The 16,978-nt window shown below is 34.7% G+C and overlaps 1 protein-coding gene across 1 annotated transcript in view; it reads left to right on the forward strand.

Moving 5' to 3' along the window:
* Positions 1–11,199, forward strand: part of LOC144972852 (saccharopine dehydrogenase-like oxidoreductase) — a 13,544-nt gene extending 2,345 nt beyond the window's left edge. Inside the window, exons 2-12 of the mRNA XM_078914583.1 lie at positions 655–761; positions 1,239–1,319; positions 3,152–3,281; positions 3,802–3,851; positions 4,364–4,494; positions 5,536–5,656; positions 6,148–6,267; positions 6,725–6,781; positions 7,020–7,134; positions 7,590–7,671; positions 8,418–11,199. Of these exons, the coding sequence (XP_078770709.1) occupies positions 655–761; positions 1,239–1,319; positions 3,152–3,281; positions 3,802–3,851; positions 4,364–4,494; positions 5,536–5,656; positions 6,148–6,267; positions 6,725–6,781; positions 7,020–7,134; positions 7,590–7,671; positions 8,418–8,511 (1,088 nt within the window). The 3' untranslated portion in view covers positions 8,512–11,199. The remainder of the gene's footprint in view (positions 1–654; positions 762–1,238; positions 1,320–3,151; positions 3,282–3,801; positions 3,852–4,363; positions 4,495–5,535; positions 5,657–6,147; positions 6,268–6,724; positions 6,782–7,019; positions 7,135–7,589; positions 7,672–8,417) is intronic.
* Positions 11,200–16,978: the final 5,779 nt, after the last annotated feature.

Below are 16,978 nucleotides of genomic sequence, written 5' to 3' on the forward strand. Positions count from 1 at the left end.
TCAGGTGGCAGGGCAACGTCTAGGACCGCCGGCCCCCCATCATTCAATAGAACACGCTCCAAAAGTTTGTACAAGCAGCTCAGAAGAAATATGGGGCTGTAACTGTCAGACTTCTTCACCGGTTTTCCTTGCTTCAGGATGGCAACCATCTTAGTGTTTCCATACTTTTGGATGCTTTCCTTCTGCAAGGACATCAGACATTGCCTCTGCATGCCAGAGCCGTGCCCTGGGGCCCAGATGCATCACTATATAGAGTTATATGCCATCTATCCTGCTGCTTTGCCATTCTTCACAGCACTAATGGCTTCACCCACTTCTCGGGGACTTTACACGGATGTCCAATCCGACTCCTCTGCAATATAGGTTGCTTTTGTATTGCCTGCATTGAGCACTGTATCCAAAGATCAAGAAATCATCAAAATTAAACTATGGATCTCGAACAATTACCTCTCATTCCCTTCAAACAATCCAAGATCCTATTCTTGTCAATAGAGATACTAAAACGTTTCCGCATAGACAGTTATGCTTTATTCAATAGTTGGCTTTCAAACTCAATATTTGTATGATTGAATCTATGTGACTGTTGTTTTGTTTTGTTTTGTTTTTTTTGTTTTTAGGTTAATTTAAATGTTGCTGTTCTTTTTGCAATCCCAGATAACAACATAGAGGAAACGCCTATCATTATTGCAGATACCAGTAGCTACCAGTCTTTGCTTGAAATGGCCCAGCAAGCTAAAGTTGTCTTGAATTGTGTTGGGCCGGTAAGTTTTTAGTGGAAAAGTCAAACATGAAGTTTGTACAATCAAGATGAATTATGTAAATGCATTGTTTCATTGACATTATAATTATGTGAACCAGTGTAAGATCTCACACAAAATTGATATTTATAATTCAATCATTTCTGTATCAGTTAGATTCATTTATCTTTCTTTGAAATTGTTATTCATTTTTTTTTCAACATGCACTTAACAACAAAGATTAATCTACCCACCATGCAAAATATTTTTTTAAAAATGCAATATTAATTTGAAGTACTGTGTTTTGGGGGATTTTTTTCATGAATTAGAAAATATTACAACCATTTGTCCACTATTGTAGCTCATTAAGATTTAGGATGTCAAGCTAATGGGATTTAAAGTTTAGGTGGGAGATAAAAAAAGAGACCTAAAGGCAAACCACTCAAAATATATTTTAAAAGCCTGTCCACATTAGCAAAACTCTTAATTTGATTTCAACAGTACCGATTCTATGGTGAGGAAGTGGTAAAGGCTTGTATAGAAGGCGGTGCCAACCATTTGGACATCAGTGGAGAACCACAGGTTTGTTGCTTTTCAATTTTGAAAAATGATTGCGTGGAGAAATGTCTGGACGTTTTGAAACCATAAAGAGAACCTTTATGATGTATTGTTAATTTCATGTTCACTACCGATACTTAAGATTTTAAGAGAAAAATCTTTGCTCTTATTTATTTTTCATTCATTTATTCACTCACTTATCCAATAGATTGATTGATTCATTCATTCATTTTATTGTTAGTAATTTATATGTCATTTATTCATAGAGACCTTAGACTGAAGGAGAAAACCTTGGACAACTTGTTGTCACCCTGTGTGCACTATTTTGTATTGCAGAATGTTAGTTGTTACTTTCGTCTTTGTTTTTGTGCACCTTCATAAAACAGTTGTCATTGTTTCATTCCTTCAGAATATTTCAAAATTTGGATTACAGCAATATTAACATTCTTTACTGTGCAGTTGTGTATAGAAACAAAATTGATCATATTTCCCAACCATCAATTATTGAACTAATTTCTTAGTGCCTGTTAAGTTGTGACTTATGAATTTGTTTAGTTTACAGTGTCAGTGTGCCAATGTCTGATAAGGAGTTCCCAAAAAAATTATAGATCAGGTAGGGAATCAACAGTTGTCAATTGGGAAAATAACTGAAATTTGATCAACTCGAAAGTATAAATAATGAATCATTATTTCCTGCTCATAGTGTAAATGCAACTGTGAATGAAATGTTGGACTTCAGGTTGGATAGTTGGTCCTAGTGGGGTGACTGTCTCTTGCTACAGCAGATATTCAAAGCAACTTTGATAGAATCAGAAACAGTCTTCACTTATTCCAGTTTCAGATTAATATAGGTTACTTGACAGTGCAGTAGGTCTTAAGCAGGATAGTAAATAGACATTAAAGATTTTATCTATATGTGTTAGGTATGCAGAAACTGATTTGAAAATTATAAAGCAAATGGCATTGAGCACCAAATTGTGGATTGGCGCGACTACAAGTAAGGTTGCAAGTTCCGTTAAACATGTCCAAATATTTTTGGCCATTCATTGTGGCTCCTGGTTCCAAGAAATACAGACCAGCTGTTCCAAGTTTCGAAAAAGCTCCCCAAATCACTTGGCATGGTGTCGGTGTCTTTCATTGTCTGTACAGTGTATTTTTCATTGAATAATTTCCCGGCTGGTTTTCTGACAGAATAGTGGTGACAAATTGTTGTACTTTGATTTATCAGTAAACATCTCATTATTTTATTGTTCTTCTGACAATTTTTTTAATTTTGATGGCAAAAGCTAAACACTTATTTTTCATCTCTAGCATGAGTACAGGTTTGCGAAGGTTTCTTGGATGGAAGCTTAAAATCAACTTTTAACCAGCAGATGACTCATGTTAACCCCATGTATCGACAGCACTGATAAAATTTTTTAACATGAGGCCATTGGTGTTTAGGAAGCAATGGCCCTTATAAACCTATCAGCTTGTGGTATCATTTTTCTTGGATGACCACTTTTTATTCCATCTGAAAAGTTGTCTTCAGCTTTGTATTTTTAAATAGAACTATACACTGCATTCTTGCTGCACACAATCTTACTTGATATGGCCCCTTCTATGTACCCTATTTTGGACACTGTAACTGGCTGCACTCTAAACATTAAAACTCAGTTTTGTTAACCTATCTTTTGGCCTAATACTGTCATAAATGTAGTAGTTCATTAGAGGATTTCCAAGCTTGGTCCTAAACTTTTGGCCTTAACTGTGTATTTCCTTCATGAAATGTCTCGGTGACATCTTGCAATGCTGTGTGGAAGAACTGATTTTTAAAAATTTACTTATTTTTATTTTTTTAAATTTCCTGTTTTCAGTATTTGGAAAAGATGCAGTTACTTTACAATGGTAAAGCTAAAGAGAAGGGCTTGTTTATTATTGGTGCTACTGGATTTGACAGCATTCCTGCTGAAATGGGAATCTCCTACACTAGGAAACAATTTAATGGTTTGTTTCTTTGTTTCTATATTTAATTTCATGGTTACTTTTTGCGGAGTAAACCTGAGGAAAATGGGGAAATAATGCAGACTTTTTGCAGCGGGTGGGAGGCATATTGGTCAAAATCTCTACATACCTTTTGTCAATAGAAGCATGCCTCTAAGTCAGTATACTATTTTGAGTCACTGATAACATAATCCCTTGTAAATGCATATCTATCAGTCCCTTTGTAATGCATTTTCGTTCTCTTGTTCATTTTGTAGTTTAGAGAACATTTATTTTTAATGACTTCATCAATGCATCCCTTATGAAATGAAATGAGCTTATGGTACAGCCTCAAAACTTCTAACAACATACTACCTAACTTGAGCCTTTGTGTATAGGAAGAACTGCTATGTGTCATGTAAATTTGTATGATTAATTATGAATAATTTTTTTTTTAAAAATCATCTTGCATGATTTCCTTGCAAACATTAATACTTCATAGTGAATAACTTAACTATGGTGTCACAAATTTTCTTATTTGCAGGAGAAGTTACAAACATTGAGAGTTTTTTCTTTCCAAGACCTGGTCCAAAGGTAATTTGATATAATATACTCAAATACTTACTGAACCTGACATTCAGGCCAGATTGCCTATTATAAACTGCTTTGTAATAGTAGAATCTTACTGTAATCACCTTATATATTAAGATCCCTCATAACAACCCTATAATGAATACTTTTTGTAACTTATAGTTGTACAAAAGTCGACAGCAATTTTGTAAACTTTAAAAGCAATAAGCAAATGTGCACATTTTACTTTCCATGTTGGATTTTAAGTTTTTTTGAATCTGTATTTTACTGTATTAAATCATTCTATATTAACTGATGACCCCACCCCGTTTTTCGTGGGGGTTTTTCATGCAATAAGAATGGAATGATAGCTACCCATTTTAAAATTTTCATATTTTCATTATTTTATTGCAAAACATGATTTCACATGTGGTTCCTTTCCCCCCTCCCAAATGATTGCTTTAGGAGATGGGGCGCTGGAGATAGATATGTTATCTACTTGTCTTGTTTTTATTTATATCCTCATATCCTCCAAGGGAGGTGCAGTAAACACTGGCACACTTGAATCAGCTGTACATGGTGTTGCTCACTGGAAAGAACTGGCACCATTGAGAAAAAGTCTTTATCCTGAGCCAATGCCTAAGTATGAGCACAGACTCCCCAAAAGGTGAGTAAAACCTCGTCAGATTGTCATTATATTACAGGTTGTGAAAACTATGAAAACACTGCATTTGATTAATTTGATTTATTAGTTCCATCAACTCCTAGTTTGAGAGAGGTTTGTCTCAGAAATGTAATGAAAAGCGAGGATTTTACTCTCCCACTGTCCAAACTAGTCACTGATGTGTCCGGATCCAGAAAAGTTGCTGGATGTTATCTCTTAATGGCATTGACAGTCAGTTTGCTTTTCCACGGGCATTAGTGTTAATTTAAACTTTGATCTACAGGCTCTAACAAAAAGTAAACCGTAAGATGATTACCTATTGGATATACTTATTTTATAATGATTGTCTGTCAGTGTATGAAAATCAGTAGGAATTCTCAAGTTAATATGCAGAATTATTAATACTACCATGGAAGTCAAATTTCTAGAAATATTGCTTACTACTCTTTGGATAGGATGCTTATCAGTCACAAAACACACCCATTACCCAATCACTTGCTGGGTGGTCAGAGGTCTCTGGAAAAAACAACCTTTTCTGTAACTGAAACTCTTAATATATAGTCCCTTTGATTGAGCTACCGGAATCCCTGGATTTGAATTGATTTTTTTTTTTCAATAAAAACTACTTTTCCCCCCAGAAAATAGCAATAAGCTGTATTTTGAAGTGGCCAGGTGCTTTAGATAGTGACAATCTTTTGCTTCCAACTTTTATCTTGATTTTATAAGTTGAAGATTTTCTAATTAACTTTTACTTACCATAACGACACCGTATAAAATGCAAGATGCTCCTGAAAATATTTTGTTAAAAAATATATCCTGACATTCCCAAAGAAGTGTGTGTGTGTGTGTGTGTGTGCGCGCGTGTGCGCATGTGTGCGCGCTATGAATTTTGAAAGCATTTTCATTTGAATAAATTTTGAATTTCAAAACTTTATGTTTCTGATATAATATTTTGAATATAAATCAATGTAGCATATTTATTCACAGCTTTTGAAGATATGTTTTTCACATTTGAGATTCATTGCTTTCTTTGGAAACCAACAGATCGATTGCATTCTTCAGTGAGGAAGTCAATAAATGGTGTGTCCCTTTCATGGGCAGTGACAAGTCTGTAGTATACAGAACTACAAGAGATCTCCTTGCCACAAAGAGATTAGAGAAACCAGTAAGTCCTAAATTTTGGCATGGCCATAATTTTATGGAAATAAATAGATTTATAATACATGCTAACTTCAATTTACCCATAAACAATCTTGAGGAGAAGCAGGCAAAAGAAATAGTAAAGTAATATTTATAAAAGTGTATCTTTGGTGAATTTGGAGTTGAATTTGATTTTCATTTAAGTTTGGAGAAAGATAAATGTCTTTTGGCTGATCCAAAACAAAATTAATATATATTCTAAGATAAATAGCTAAATCATAAGCTATTAACTTAAGCCTGAGGGTTACCAAAATCAGATTTTTACAGCCATTAATATCATTGAGATTTTGGTTAGTTTATCACATTATATTTTGCATTTTTTCCCCAAATTTTTACTAATGTTCGTCTTATTTTCAAATGACTTACCAGACCACCAAGTTAAACGTTAACAGCAAATCAGAATGGTTTAAACTTGGCAATACACATCTTATACCTTGTCTTTAAAATTTCACTCAGATTGAGTTCAACCCTTACATGTGCCAGAAGAATTTTCTACAACTCATTGGCATGGCGCTCTTTGCCATTGTATTTGGAATATTGTCTCAGTTCTCCATAGGAAGGAGCCTCCTAGTCAAGGTGAAGAAATAATATTCAACAGTGGTCTTTGCCTAAGTGCATTGCCCATCTAATGGCATGATATTGAATTGTAACAATTTTTATTATTAAAATCAACTATGAACCTGGTTTGTTTGGCAGTTCTGTGTTATGGCAGCATTTTTCATTTTTTTTATGAGTTGATGTTACTTAAAAACTATTTTTCACTTGCAAGACTTTGGAAAAGCAGTGGCTTCAACAAGAATGTGTTTTTCTGAGTGCTCGATCTTTTGATCTCATCTCATCTGCATGCCCCATTTCAGAGCTGCCACCTATTTGCCAAAAATGCATATTTGAATTAGAATTATTTCTCAATATTTCACAGATTTTTCTTTAGGTGTTCGTATATATTCATTCCTAGTCAACAATAGTAGAATGTAAGATGGATGCAGAACGATTGATTTAAATGTCTAAATATTTGATTTTACTTTATTTTCAGTATCCGGGCATATTTACCTTTGGTGTCTTCAAAAAGGGTGGTCCTACCAGAGAGCAGGTAAGGATTTATTTAATAATTTATCACAGTTTCTTGTGATTGTATGTTTATATGAATGGACAACTGATCAATCATGACAAAGTTAAATGAAAAACTTACTTCTTATGTTTTTAAACATGATTTATATGGATTAATTAAAATTATGAGTTATTTTTAGAATTTTTTTTTTTGGTTAGTTTCAAATGTATTATTTATTTGAAGAAAAATTATTTTATCATGTATTGCACTTTTCTTTTAGATTGAAGGCACAACCTTTACCATGACATTTGTTGCCCATGGTTACAAAGAGGTTGTCAAAGACAGAACGGACAAGAAACCTGACAAGACTATCACCACCAAGATCACTGCACCAGGTATGACTTTTTTCAAAGACAAAAATATGCGTAACATGATTTATGCAGAAGTAATATGTCATATGCATGTATATTTACACTGGGTATTATAGAGTTTCTCTCTTAAATTATAGACTAAGCCACGACAACAGGAACTTGGTCAGCAAGGGTAAATGTAAAAGTCAGTTAATTATTGGCCAAGTGTATGGAATTTGATGCCCTTATGAAAATAAACTGAATGTTATAATTCCCTTCCCTAATCCATTTTTTTTTTTTTTTTTTTTTTTTTGCGTTCAGAGGAACTTGATAAAGAACAAATATTTAAAAAGAAATCAAGTCAAAAAAAAAGATGAGCTATGTAGAGTGCATTAACGCAGTCACATTGTACAGTTTGTGTGATAGTTGTACTAAGTCAGACCAATTATTTTTGTTTTATGCTTAACGACTAATTCTATTGTATTCAATAATTTTCTTAGAGCCAGGCTATGTCACAACCCCTATCTGTATGGTCCAGTGTGCTGTTACTTTGTTAAAAGAAAAGGAAAAGCTGTTCCACACGTAAGACATATATTTCTCTTGATGATAATAATAATAATAATAATAATAATAAATGGCATTTATATAGCGCTTCACCCCGTTGTCACAGGCTCTAAGTGCTTTACAGTGATATAAAAGAAAACATATTACAGTAAGACAAGTGTAGATGGAAAAGTGATACGAATTCAATTTGACAACAAAACATAATAGTATAGCAACTTATAAAAGATAAAACTTTCAGCTAGATTTGAAAGTTGTCAACATATCCGAGCATCTCACATGTGATGGGAGAGAGTTCCAAAACTGGGGAAATGAAAATTGAAAGGATTGCTCACCTCTGTTACGCAATATCTTAGGTTTGACAAGGATTGATTGGTCATTGCTTGACTTCAAGTTTCTATTGGGGACATTGGTGTTTAGGTTTTTAATATAGGAGAGACTTTTAGTGCTCAAATATGATTTATTAAACCTTCTATGCTTTATTGATTCTTTTTTTTTCTCCGATATATCTTTCAGTGTACCGGGTTACAAAGTTATGTATTTTATTTCACATAAATACCCAAGCAACCTCCCTCTCTACCCCTTATTACCCCCACCCAATTTGTCTTCTTGACATTTAGTTAATTGAAAGATTGATAATTTGGGTTGGAGTTTTGTTAGATTTTTAAAAAATAGTACATTAATTATGATGATTTTTTTTTTTTCAATTTTAAACTCTAAATTTATATTTTCAAAGTAACTGTTTACCTTTTATTTTTCTGTTACAGCGGTGGTGTTTTCCCTGCTGGTGCTGTTTTTGAAGACACAACCCTGATTGACCGTCTGGAGAAGCACAATGTTAAATTTTCTGTTGTTGAATAACTTGGCATTCCTGAATTGATTGTTACTCATGTTAGATTATCAAATAAGCGGCGTTCACTTCAAGTCCTTGTTTACAAGTCTGATACTCTACAATATAATTGATATGGGTGGTGACTTTTGGTCTATTCTTGTAGACCGGGAAAGTGAACTTGTATTCTCCAACTTGTATTCTCCATCCATTTCTTTAGTTTCTTTTCCACTCAACTTGCTGTCCTTGTCCTGAGATATGAAAATTAGGCCCATTCTATAAAAAACTATCTGTAGCACACAATATGTGTAATTATTAGTTGTTAATATGCACCTTATAATCAATCGACGAGGTCCTGATCCTGGGTGATCTCAGACAAGGCAGACAGTAAACTGAATGATTGCTCTAGTATATCTTTCTGTTCTGTTTGGACAGTCCTATTTTTATACCTTTAAATATTGCATTATTTTCCTTTTTTTCTTCTTTGTGCTTATTTAAGAGATTTAAAACTTATATTAACATAATTTGTTGAATTGTTTTATGCTCATCGTCATTATTTTTTAAAAATAGAGGCGATCAATACCCCAAATCCCCCCACCCCTCGATATTTTTATAATATTTGTAAACAGGACACCTAGATCATGCTATAAACTGCTCCATCGGTTTAGGAATTTAACATTTCTCAAGTGGCTATTTCGTATAAATTGTCACAATCTTGGGGAAAAAAAGCAATATTTTGCCTTTTTAATGTATGATTTTTCATCTGTCCTGGCCTACTTATTTGTTACATTACCACTTGAATCGGGCCTTTTTTGGAACTGCATGAATTAAAGTTATTTACAAATTTTACCATGACAGCATCTATTATTAGATGATTATTCAGCAGAATTTATTTACATTTCTTTTCTGATAAGAGGTTGATCCTCAGTTCAGTCAAGATATCTGACCCCCCCCCCCCCCCCCCCCCCCCCCCCCCCCCATGTCAACTCAGCATTGACTGGGTAGGTGGGTCAATTAAATCTTACTAAAATTAAAAGTACTTAACAATAGACTAAGAGTCCTACCCAAGGATGACAAACAATTGCCACTGTCAATTAAATTCTACTAAAGTGGATGAACCGTCCATGGGCCTTTTCGCTCTGAAGGACTACTAAATTTAGTCTCAATTAGAAAAAAATAATTAGCATAAAATAAGGCCTTTTTTTCTAAATTCGTGAAAATGATTATATTCAACTCAGCCAAACATTCAAATGATGTTTTGTTTTACTTGATTTGACTTGCCTTCTTCGTTTATTTATTTTTTTATAGATTTGTAGATTTAATATTTTTAGCATGCTGGAGATTGCAAAGATTTGATAATACATGTACTAACAATGAATAATATTTTTGCATGTTTTTTTAACTTCCATCCATTGACTTATTTACTTTCATGCAATTCACCTTGCCTAGTTTTATGATGTAATGCTTAAATTACTTTTTTTTTTTAAGCGATCCATATTATTGTTGGTAGTTTCACTTTGTTTAATTCTCTAAAGGACAATCAAGTGACATTTTGTTGTCACTTTTCATTATTTTTAATATGTGCCACTTATCATAGATATTGCTTTTTCTCAGACCGGTCAGTGTTTTCAAGATCTTTGTTTATTACAAGCTTATAATTTGATTTGGTTTAAAAGTGTCACAGGACCATCGCCATTAACTTTAATACAAAGAAAAATGGTATAATAACAATTTCACAGTCATTTTTATATTTTGAAATTTATTCTGCTCAGGTCCTTTTAATTGGTTTATCACAAGAAAATAGATGAAATAATTTTGTTTTGTTTAGCACTTAGTCCCGTTTCCGTAAGAGCTAAATATCTCTTTGATTTAGTGTTAGTAATTTATAATCATAAAGGAAATCCATATTTTCAAAAATTGATATAATTTTGCATCCAATGTTGATTCCCACCCTGAACCCAAAATGAAATTATGAAGCATTGTTTTCTGGAAAGGAAATTTTCGATTTTTAAAATGCTTTTAGTGCCTTTTGCAACTCTGGCTATGCCTTATATAGTCTCAAGACTAAAGGCACTCTTTGTAGCTGTTACATGGCATTAATGTTCCAAGAGGACATTAACTTTGGTCATGAAGAAACTCCTTTTCGATTTATGTAAAACGTGTTTAATAATAATAATATAATGTACTCGCGTAATGACAATAATGGACGTTTGGTTCATATTAAAAATTGATTTGAACAAATATGAATAAAGAACAAGCTCTATATTGCATCAAATATATTATATCATTAATCTATTAATGGTTTTGGGTTGAATTTTTATTTCAATGTTAATTAACAAATTTTATTCTCAAAATAAAAATAATAAACTAAGAAATGAGGTATCAACCCCCCAATATGTTAATTGATTTAAAAAATCATTATCTATTGCTTCTCGTTTGAAGACTTGGTGATGCTTAGTACTTTACAAAGGTTGTAACAATTACTTTTCACATAAATTATGATTGAAACATGCATGTATAAATAATGTTCACTGCCTTTTCAGGAAAAAAAAATCTTAAGAATTACTATTATTGTTTTTCCGGTTGTGAATAAATTCCATTGAAATTAATTTGTTGCAACTTGTTGAAAATGAAGTAAATGCAGTCTTTATTATTATTATGCCTACTGCCTAACTGTGATTCTTTCTGTTTCTCACGAATAATAAATTATCCAAAACAAATTAGCACTTTTTCTTTGTTAGTTATTGACCAAGAAAAACGTAAATTTCCCATTTCAGCTTTGGGGTGGGAACTTTTGACCTTCAATGGTGGGTGGACAGGTCACTCTTACTGTCTGCGTGGGGTTCCTGACCTCCCATAGTGGGCAGGGAGGTTACTGTGTCTTCTATACCTCTATATGTGTTTTCCAAATTGCTTTCTCTCTTTGTATTGGAGTGAGATTACTTGGTAACAGTCAAATGGGAGATGATATATTTTTCCTTGTAAATCATCTCTATGTTACGTGTTGTTTTGAATGTATAATGTAAGCATTTGAGTGTGTTCCTCTTAGTGGGATTCTGTGCTGGTGTCTGGAAGAGACTTTTAGGTTACCTCAAAGTACACTGATGATATGCTCTTGGAATCTATACCTGTTACTTTATCGAACCAGTCCCCTTTGTCTTACTTTTTCTTTTTTCCTTTCAAATGTAAATCTAGAATTCTTTTGACTCTCCCATTTCCTCCTTTTTAATGACGCTGGTATGACTTTTAAAATGTTTACAAGCGCCGTAAAACCCTTAAAAACAAATTCTTACTGTATATATCTCTATTTGTATCTGTTTTCCATTTCTATGTTGTTTTGTCTTGGAATGTGATCATTTAGTTTTGTCATGGGCCTAACTGGAGTCCTTTGCTAAGAGGGAAACAGTCAAATGTATCTATTTTTTTCTTGTAAATCATCTCTCTGTTATGTGCTAATAGTTATTTTGTTTTGATTAAAACATTTTGTAAGGTTTGAGTGTATTTCTCAAAGAGAAATACTGTGCTTGTGTCTGGATAGGAGTGTTAGGTGATCTCAAACCTAGCATACTGATACAGTACAGCCCACTTATACCGTCCATTATAGAGACATCCTCTCTATAGAGACATGAAGTGTAAGCCCTGATTTTTTCCCCCTATTTATCATTAGTAGTAATAACAACATACCTTGTATAGAGACATTGATATGGCAGTAATAACCAACTTCATAATGAAATCTCATAGTCGTCGACAATTAAAAACTTGATTAATCAACCATGGGCAAAGCGAGACAAAGCTTAGCTTACTTGGCACTTCGCATTGCACAAGTGGTTATACATCTACTTTCCTGTCAACCGCCATGGCACGAGCAAACGTCATGGTAGGTGACCGACTAGTGAACGCTCCACACCAATGGAACACGCCTCAGCTATGAGTATGAGCTATTGACCTACTATCGTTTTCTCTGATCGCTGACCATTCATGAAACAAATAGGAAAACGAATCATGATGTCCACTTCAACTTCTACCAAATTGAAGAGAAAGTAAAACAGCATGGGTTTGAAAAAAAGCAGCAAATGCTGATGCAGCTGTGCTGACATGTTTCTGGCATAATTGAGCGATCGGACACTGACGCCGCGCCTATCATTATAGACCAGATGAAGATAATTGTAAACGAGCCATCTTAGAGCAATGAGTTGTCAAGCAAACCATAGCAGGCTCTGTCGTTTCACCATAGTCCAGTACTTTACTCCCCCTACCACCACATTTGGCTGCTCCGCTATACCACCGACAACTGTAAATCAACTGTCGTTAGAGACATTCAATAAGGTCGCAGGTTCAAACCCCACCACCGCCGCGAAAAAAATGTTTTATTCTCTATTGTCTTCTGGCACTTTTCTACTCACTTCATATCTTGTTGTTACCAACATAAGTGCCTGCTCCACTCACTTTTCTGAATTAAAAATTCACCCCATACACCGGAGCATACTCAATGTCTCAATCGTTTCTATGTTATATGTTTGTGATGAGAATATTGGCTATTAAGCTTAACTGCTGGTCAAAATTACTTCGCGATGGTGGCGAACGAATCGGCGATCTCAAGAAGTGGGTGAGAGAGGGATCTAGAAATGACTTTGGGTTTGAAACGAATATTTTTGTGTTCGTGGATAGCTCACACGGTAGAGCCACGCTCTCACCTGCCAGGCGGAGTTGTCGTACCAATAAGGTCGCAGGTTCAAACCCCACCACCGCCGCGAAAAAAATTTTTTATTCTCTATTGTCTTCTGGCACTTTTCTACTCACTTCATATCTTGTTGTTACCAACATAAGTGCCTGCTCCACTCACTTGTCTGAATTAAAAATTCACCCCATACACCGGAGCATACTCAATGTCTCAATCGTTTCTATGTTATATGTTTGTGATGAGAATATTGGCTATTAAGCTTAACTGCTGGTCAAAATTACTTCGCGATGGTGGCGAACGAATCGGCGATCTCAAGAAGTGGGTGAGAGAGGGATCTAGAAATGACTTTGGGTTTGAAACGAATATTTTTGTGTTCGTGGATAGCTCACACGGTAGAGCCACGCTCTCACCTGCCAGGCGGAGTTGTCGTACCAATAAGGTCGCAGGTTCAAACCCCACCACCGCCGCGAAAAATTTTTTTTATTCTCTATTGTCTTCTGGCACTTTTCTACTCACTTCATATCTTGTTGTTACCAACATAAGTGCCTGCTCCACTCACTTTTCTGAATTAAAAATTCACCCCATACACCGGAGCATACTCAATGTCTCAATCGTTTCTATGTTATATGTTTGTGATGAGAATATTGGCTATTAAGCTTAACTGCTGGTCAAAATTACTTCGAGATGGTGGCGAACGAATCGGCGATCTCAAGAAGTGGGTGAGAGAGGGATCTAGAAATGACTTTGGGTTTGAAACGAATATTTTTGTGTTCGTGGATAGCTCACAAGGTAGAGCCACGCTCTCACCTGCCAGGCGGAGTTGTCGTACCAATAAGGTCGCAGGTTCAAACCCCACCACCGCCGCGAAAAAAAAAAAAAAAAATTTTATTCTCTATTGTCTTCTGGCACTTTTCTACTCACTTCATATCTTGTTGTTACCAACATAAGTGCCTGCTCCACTCACTTTTCTGAATTAAAAATTCACCCCATACACCGGAGCATACTCAATGTCTCAATCGTTTCTATGTTATATGTTTGTGATGAGAATATTGGCTATTAAGCTTAACTGCTGGTCAAAATTACTTCGCGATGGTGGCGAACGAATCGGCGATCTCAAGAAGTGGGTGAGAGAGGGATCTAGAAATGACTTTGGGTTTGAAACGAATATTTTTGTGTTCGTGGATAGCTCACACGGTAGAGCCACGCTCTCACCTGCCAGGCGGAGTTGTCGTACCAATAAGGTCGCAGGTTCAAACCCCACCACCGCCGCGGAAAAAAATTTTTTATTCTCTATTGTCTTCTGGCACTTTTCTACTCACTTCATATCTTACTGTAGTTTGCTGGATGGGGTTCCTTACCTCCCATAGTGGGCAGGGAGGCACTTACTGTGTCTTCTATCCCCCTTTATCTGTTTTCCAAAATGCTTTCTTTCTTTGTCTTGGAATGAGATTACTTGGTTTTGTCCAGGCCCTGGCCGGATACCCTAGCTGGGAGGGAAACAGTCAAATGTATAGTTTTGGAAAATTATATTTTTTGTCTTATAAATCATCTTTCTGTTATGCATTGTATTGTTTTGTTTATGTATTATATATGATTTGTAAACATTTGAGTGTAGATCCCTTGAGCCCTGATTGAAACAGCCCCCTTTGCCTTCATTTTTCTTGGATGCTTGTAAAGGCAGATCTTAGTAAGTTTTCCTCCATCTTCCTTTTTATGAAAGCGTCACAAGTGCAGAAAAATACTTCTATAAAACCAAACTTGACTATTATTATTTTTATTTGTAATAAATAACAATGTGAAATTGAATGTAAGCTTCAATTTAATTATGAAAACAGAATGGACGTTTCGGGTTTCCCCTTTATCAACTAACAGGATTAATGAGATGATGTAGTGGCGTTGTTAAGATGAATAAACAAAACGTTGATGGGCAGGAAATAGTATGCTCCTTTGCAAGGAAGCACGAATTAAAATAGAACAATAAATAAAAAGATGTGCAATTAATTAGCAATGACTATGAAAATTTTTGTTTTCTATTTTTGTAGGAAATACTACTCTTAAATCAAAGCCCTATCTCCACTGAGTAAAAATCTTTTTGAATTTTGAAAATCCATTAATATATAACAAAGTTATGCAGTTTCAAAGATGTCATTTATTTGGATGACTCACAAAGAGAAAAAAATACGGAAAATATGGGACGCTTTTTCTGCATTTTATTCTGGTTTTGTGCCTGTATCTCGCTTAATACGTGGAATTAGATATTCAACCTTGGCAATTTTATGGCAAAATGATCAGAAAATATGATGAAGACATCAGAAGAGTTCTAACTTGTATAGTGTTAGAGCTGTATGGCTAGGGTCAACTATAAATTTGTTTTAAAATATACACAATATTGATCATTTGGAACTTTTCCGAAGTGTAATCTTGTGTCTACAACCCATACAAATGACACGAAAAATGCCTGCTGAATTATTATCAATCAGTCCCTTGAGACCATGGCTTATGTTATTTCTAGTATTTATTTGAGAGAGAGAGAGAGAGAGATAGAGAGAGAGAGAGAGAGAGAGAGAGAGAGAGAGAGAGAGAGAGAGAGAGAGAGAGAGAGAATGTGTTAATCTACTATCCCTATGACATAACAATGAAACAATTACTTAATTTTAAAAAAGCGTGCGAGGATTTGTGTCATCCGTCGTCGCGAACAAGGTTGCCAGATGGCCACGTGTGTGGTCAAATATATAATTTTGTTTCTTTTTTTTACATTTTATTCATCGCATGATGGTGGAGCAAAATGGTTGTCTCCATATTTTCACTCATTGAAATGCAAATTGGGTTGATGTTTTTTGAGAATACGGGAAAAGTACTTATCATAATCGAATGAAATTTGAAATATAAAGAGAAGAAATGTGCATATATAACCTTATGAACGACAAAATCTCTCCTCTTTGTAGTTTTAGAAATATTGTACTCCAAAGAGTAAAAATCTATTTTTAACGGTCTTCTGGTAATCGCACGAGTTTTGTCGCTTGACATAATCTAAAATGACCTCTTTTCTAACTGTGTGCAAACTTTCAGTCATATTCAATTATAAACAGCGTCGTAATTAATTTTTTAAAATAGCATGTACGAAACGGCTTCGTCCCATATTTTGTCGCGAATTTGGGCACTTCGTGAGCAAAAAAGAGGCCCAAAGATTTGTGCGGGATAGTCATTGCTAAATTAATTAAGTGAGAAGAGGGGAAGCAAAGAGATGAAATGTGAAATGCAGTTTAGAAAGTGAAATATAAAAACGTGTAGACTCATGTTGGAAAATAAATACAATAGAACTGGAAACAAACACACCAAAAAAGGAATGTCGGTATACATATAATCATTGGTGGTAGTAGCAGCAGCAGAAGCAACAGTAACACTTTTAGTAGCAGTAGCAGCAGCAGCAGCAGTAGTAGTTGTAGTAGCAGTAGTGGTAGTACACATCGTCTCATTCATCTGTAGTGTTTCATTCATCCTGTTTGTTGATAAAGGGGAAACCCGAAACATCCATTCTATCTTTCGTAATTAAATTGAAGCTAACATTCAAATTCACATTGTTATCTATTTCTTCGAGCTTCGAGCAGCAATATTTACATTAATCTTATTCGTTAAAATGTTATTGCTATTGTTACCCCATTTGATTGTTTTCTTTTAACAGAGATCCTGTGCTTGTCTCTGATAGATTGCTCATGTCATGAAATCCATTTCTTATTTCCTCTTATAATTATAGTCATATTTATTTGGCTCACTTGCAAATCTATATTCTTTTAACTGTCTCTCCCATATATTCCTTT

Source organism: Berghia stephanieae, chromosome 1 (assembly GCF_034508935.2).
Source record: "Berghia stephanieae isolate SIO BIC M18660-M18661 chromosome 1, UCSD_Bste_1.3, whole genome shotgun sequence".
Classification (NCBI taxonomy): domain Eukaryota; kingdom Metazoa; phylum Mollusca; class Gastropoda; order Nudibranchia; family Aeolidiidae; genus Berghia; species Berghia stephanieae.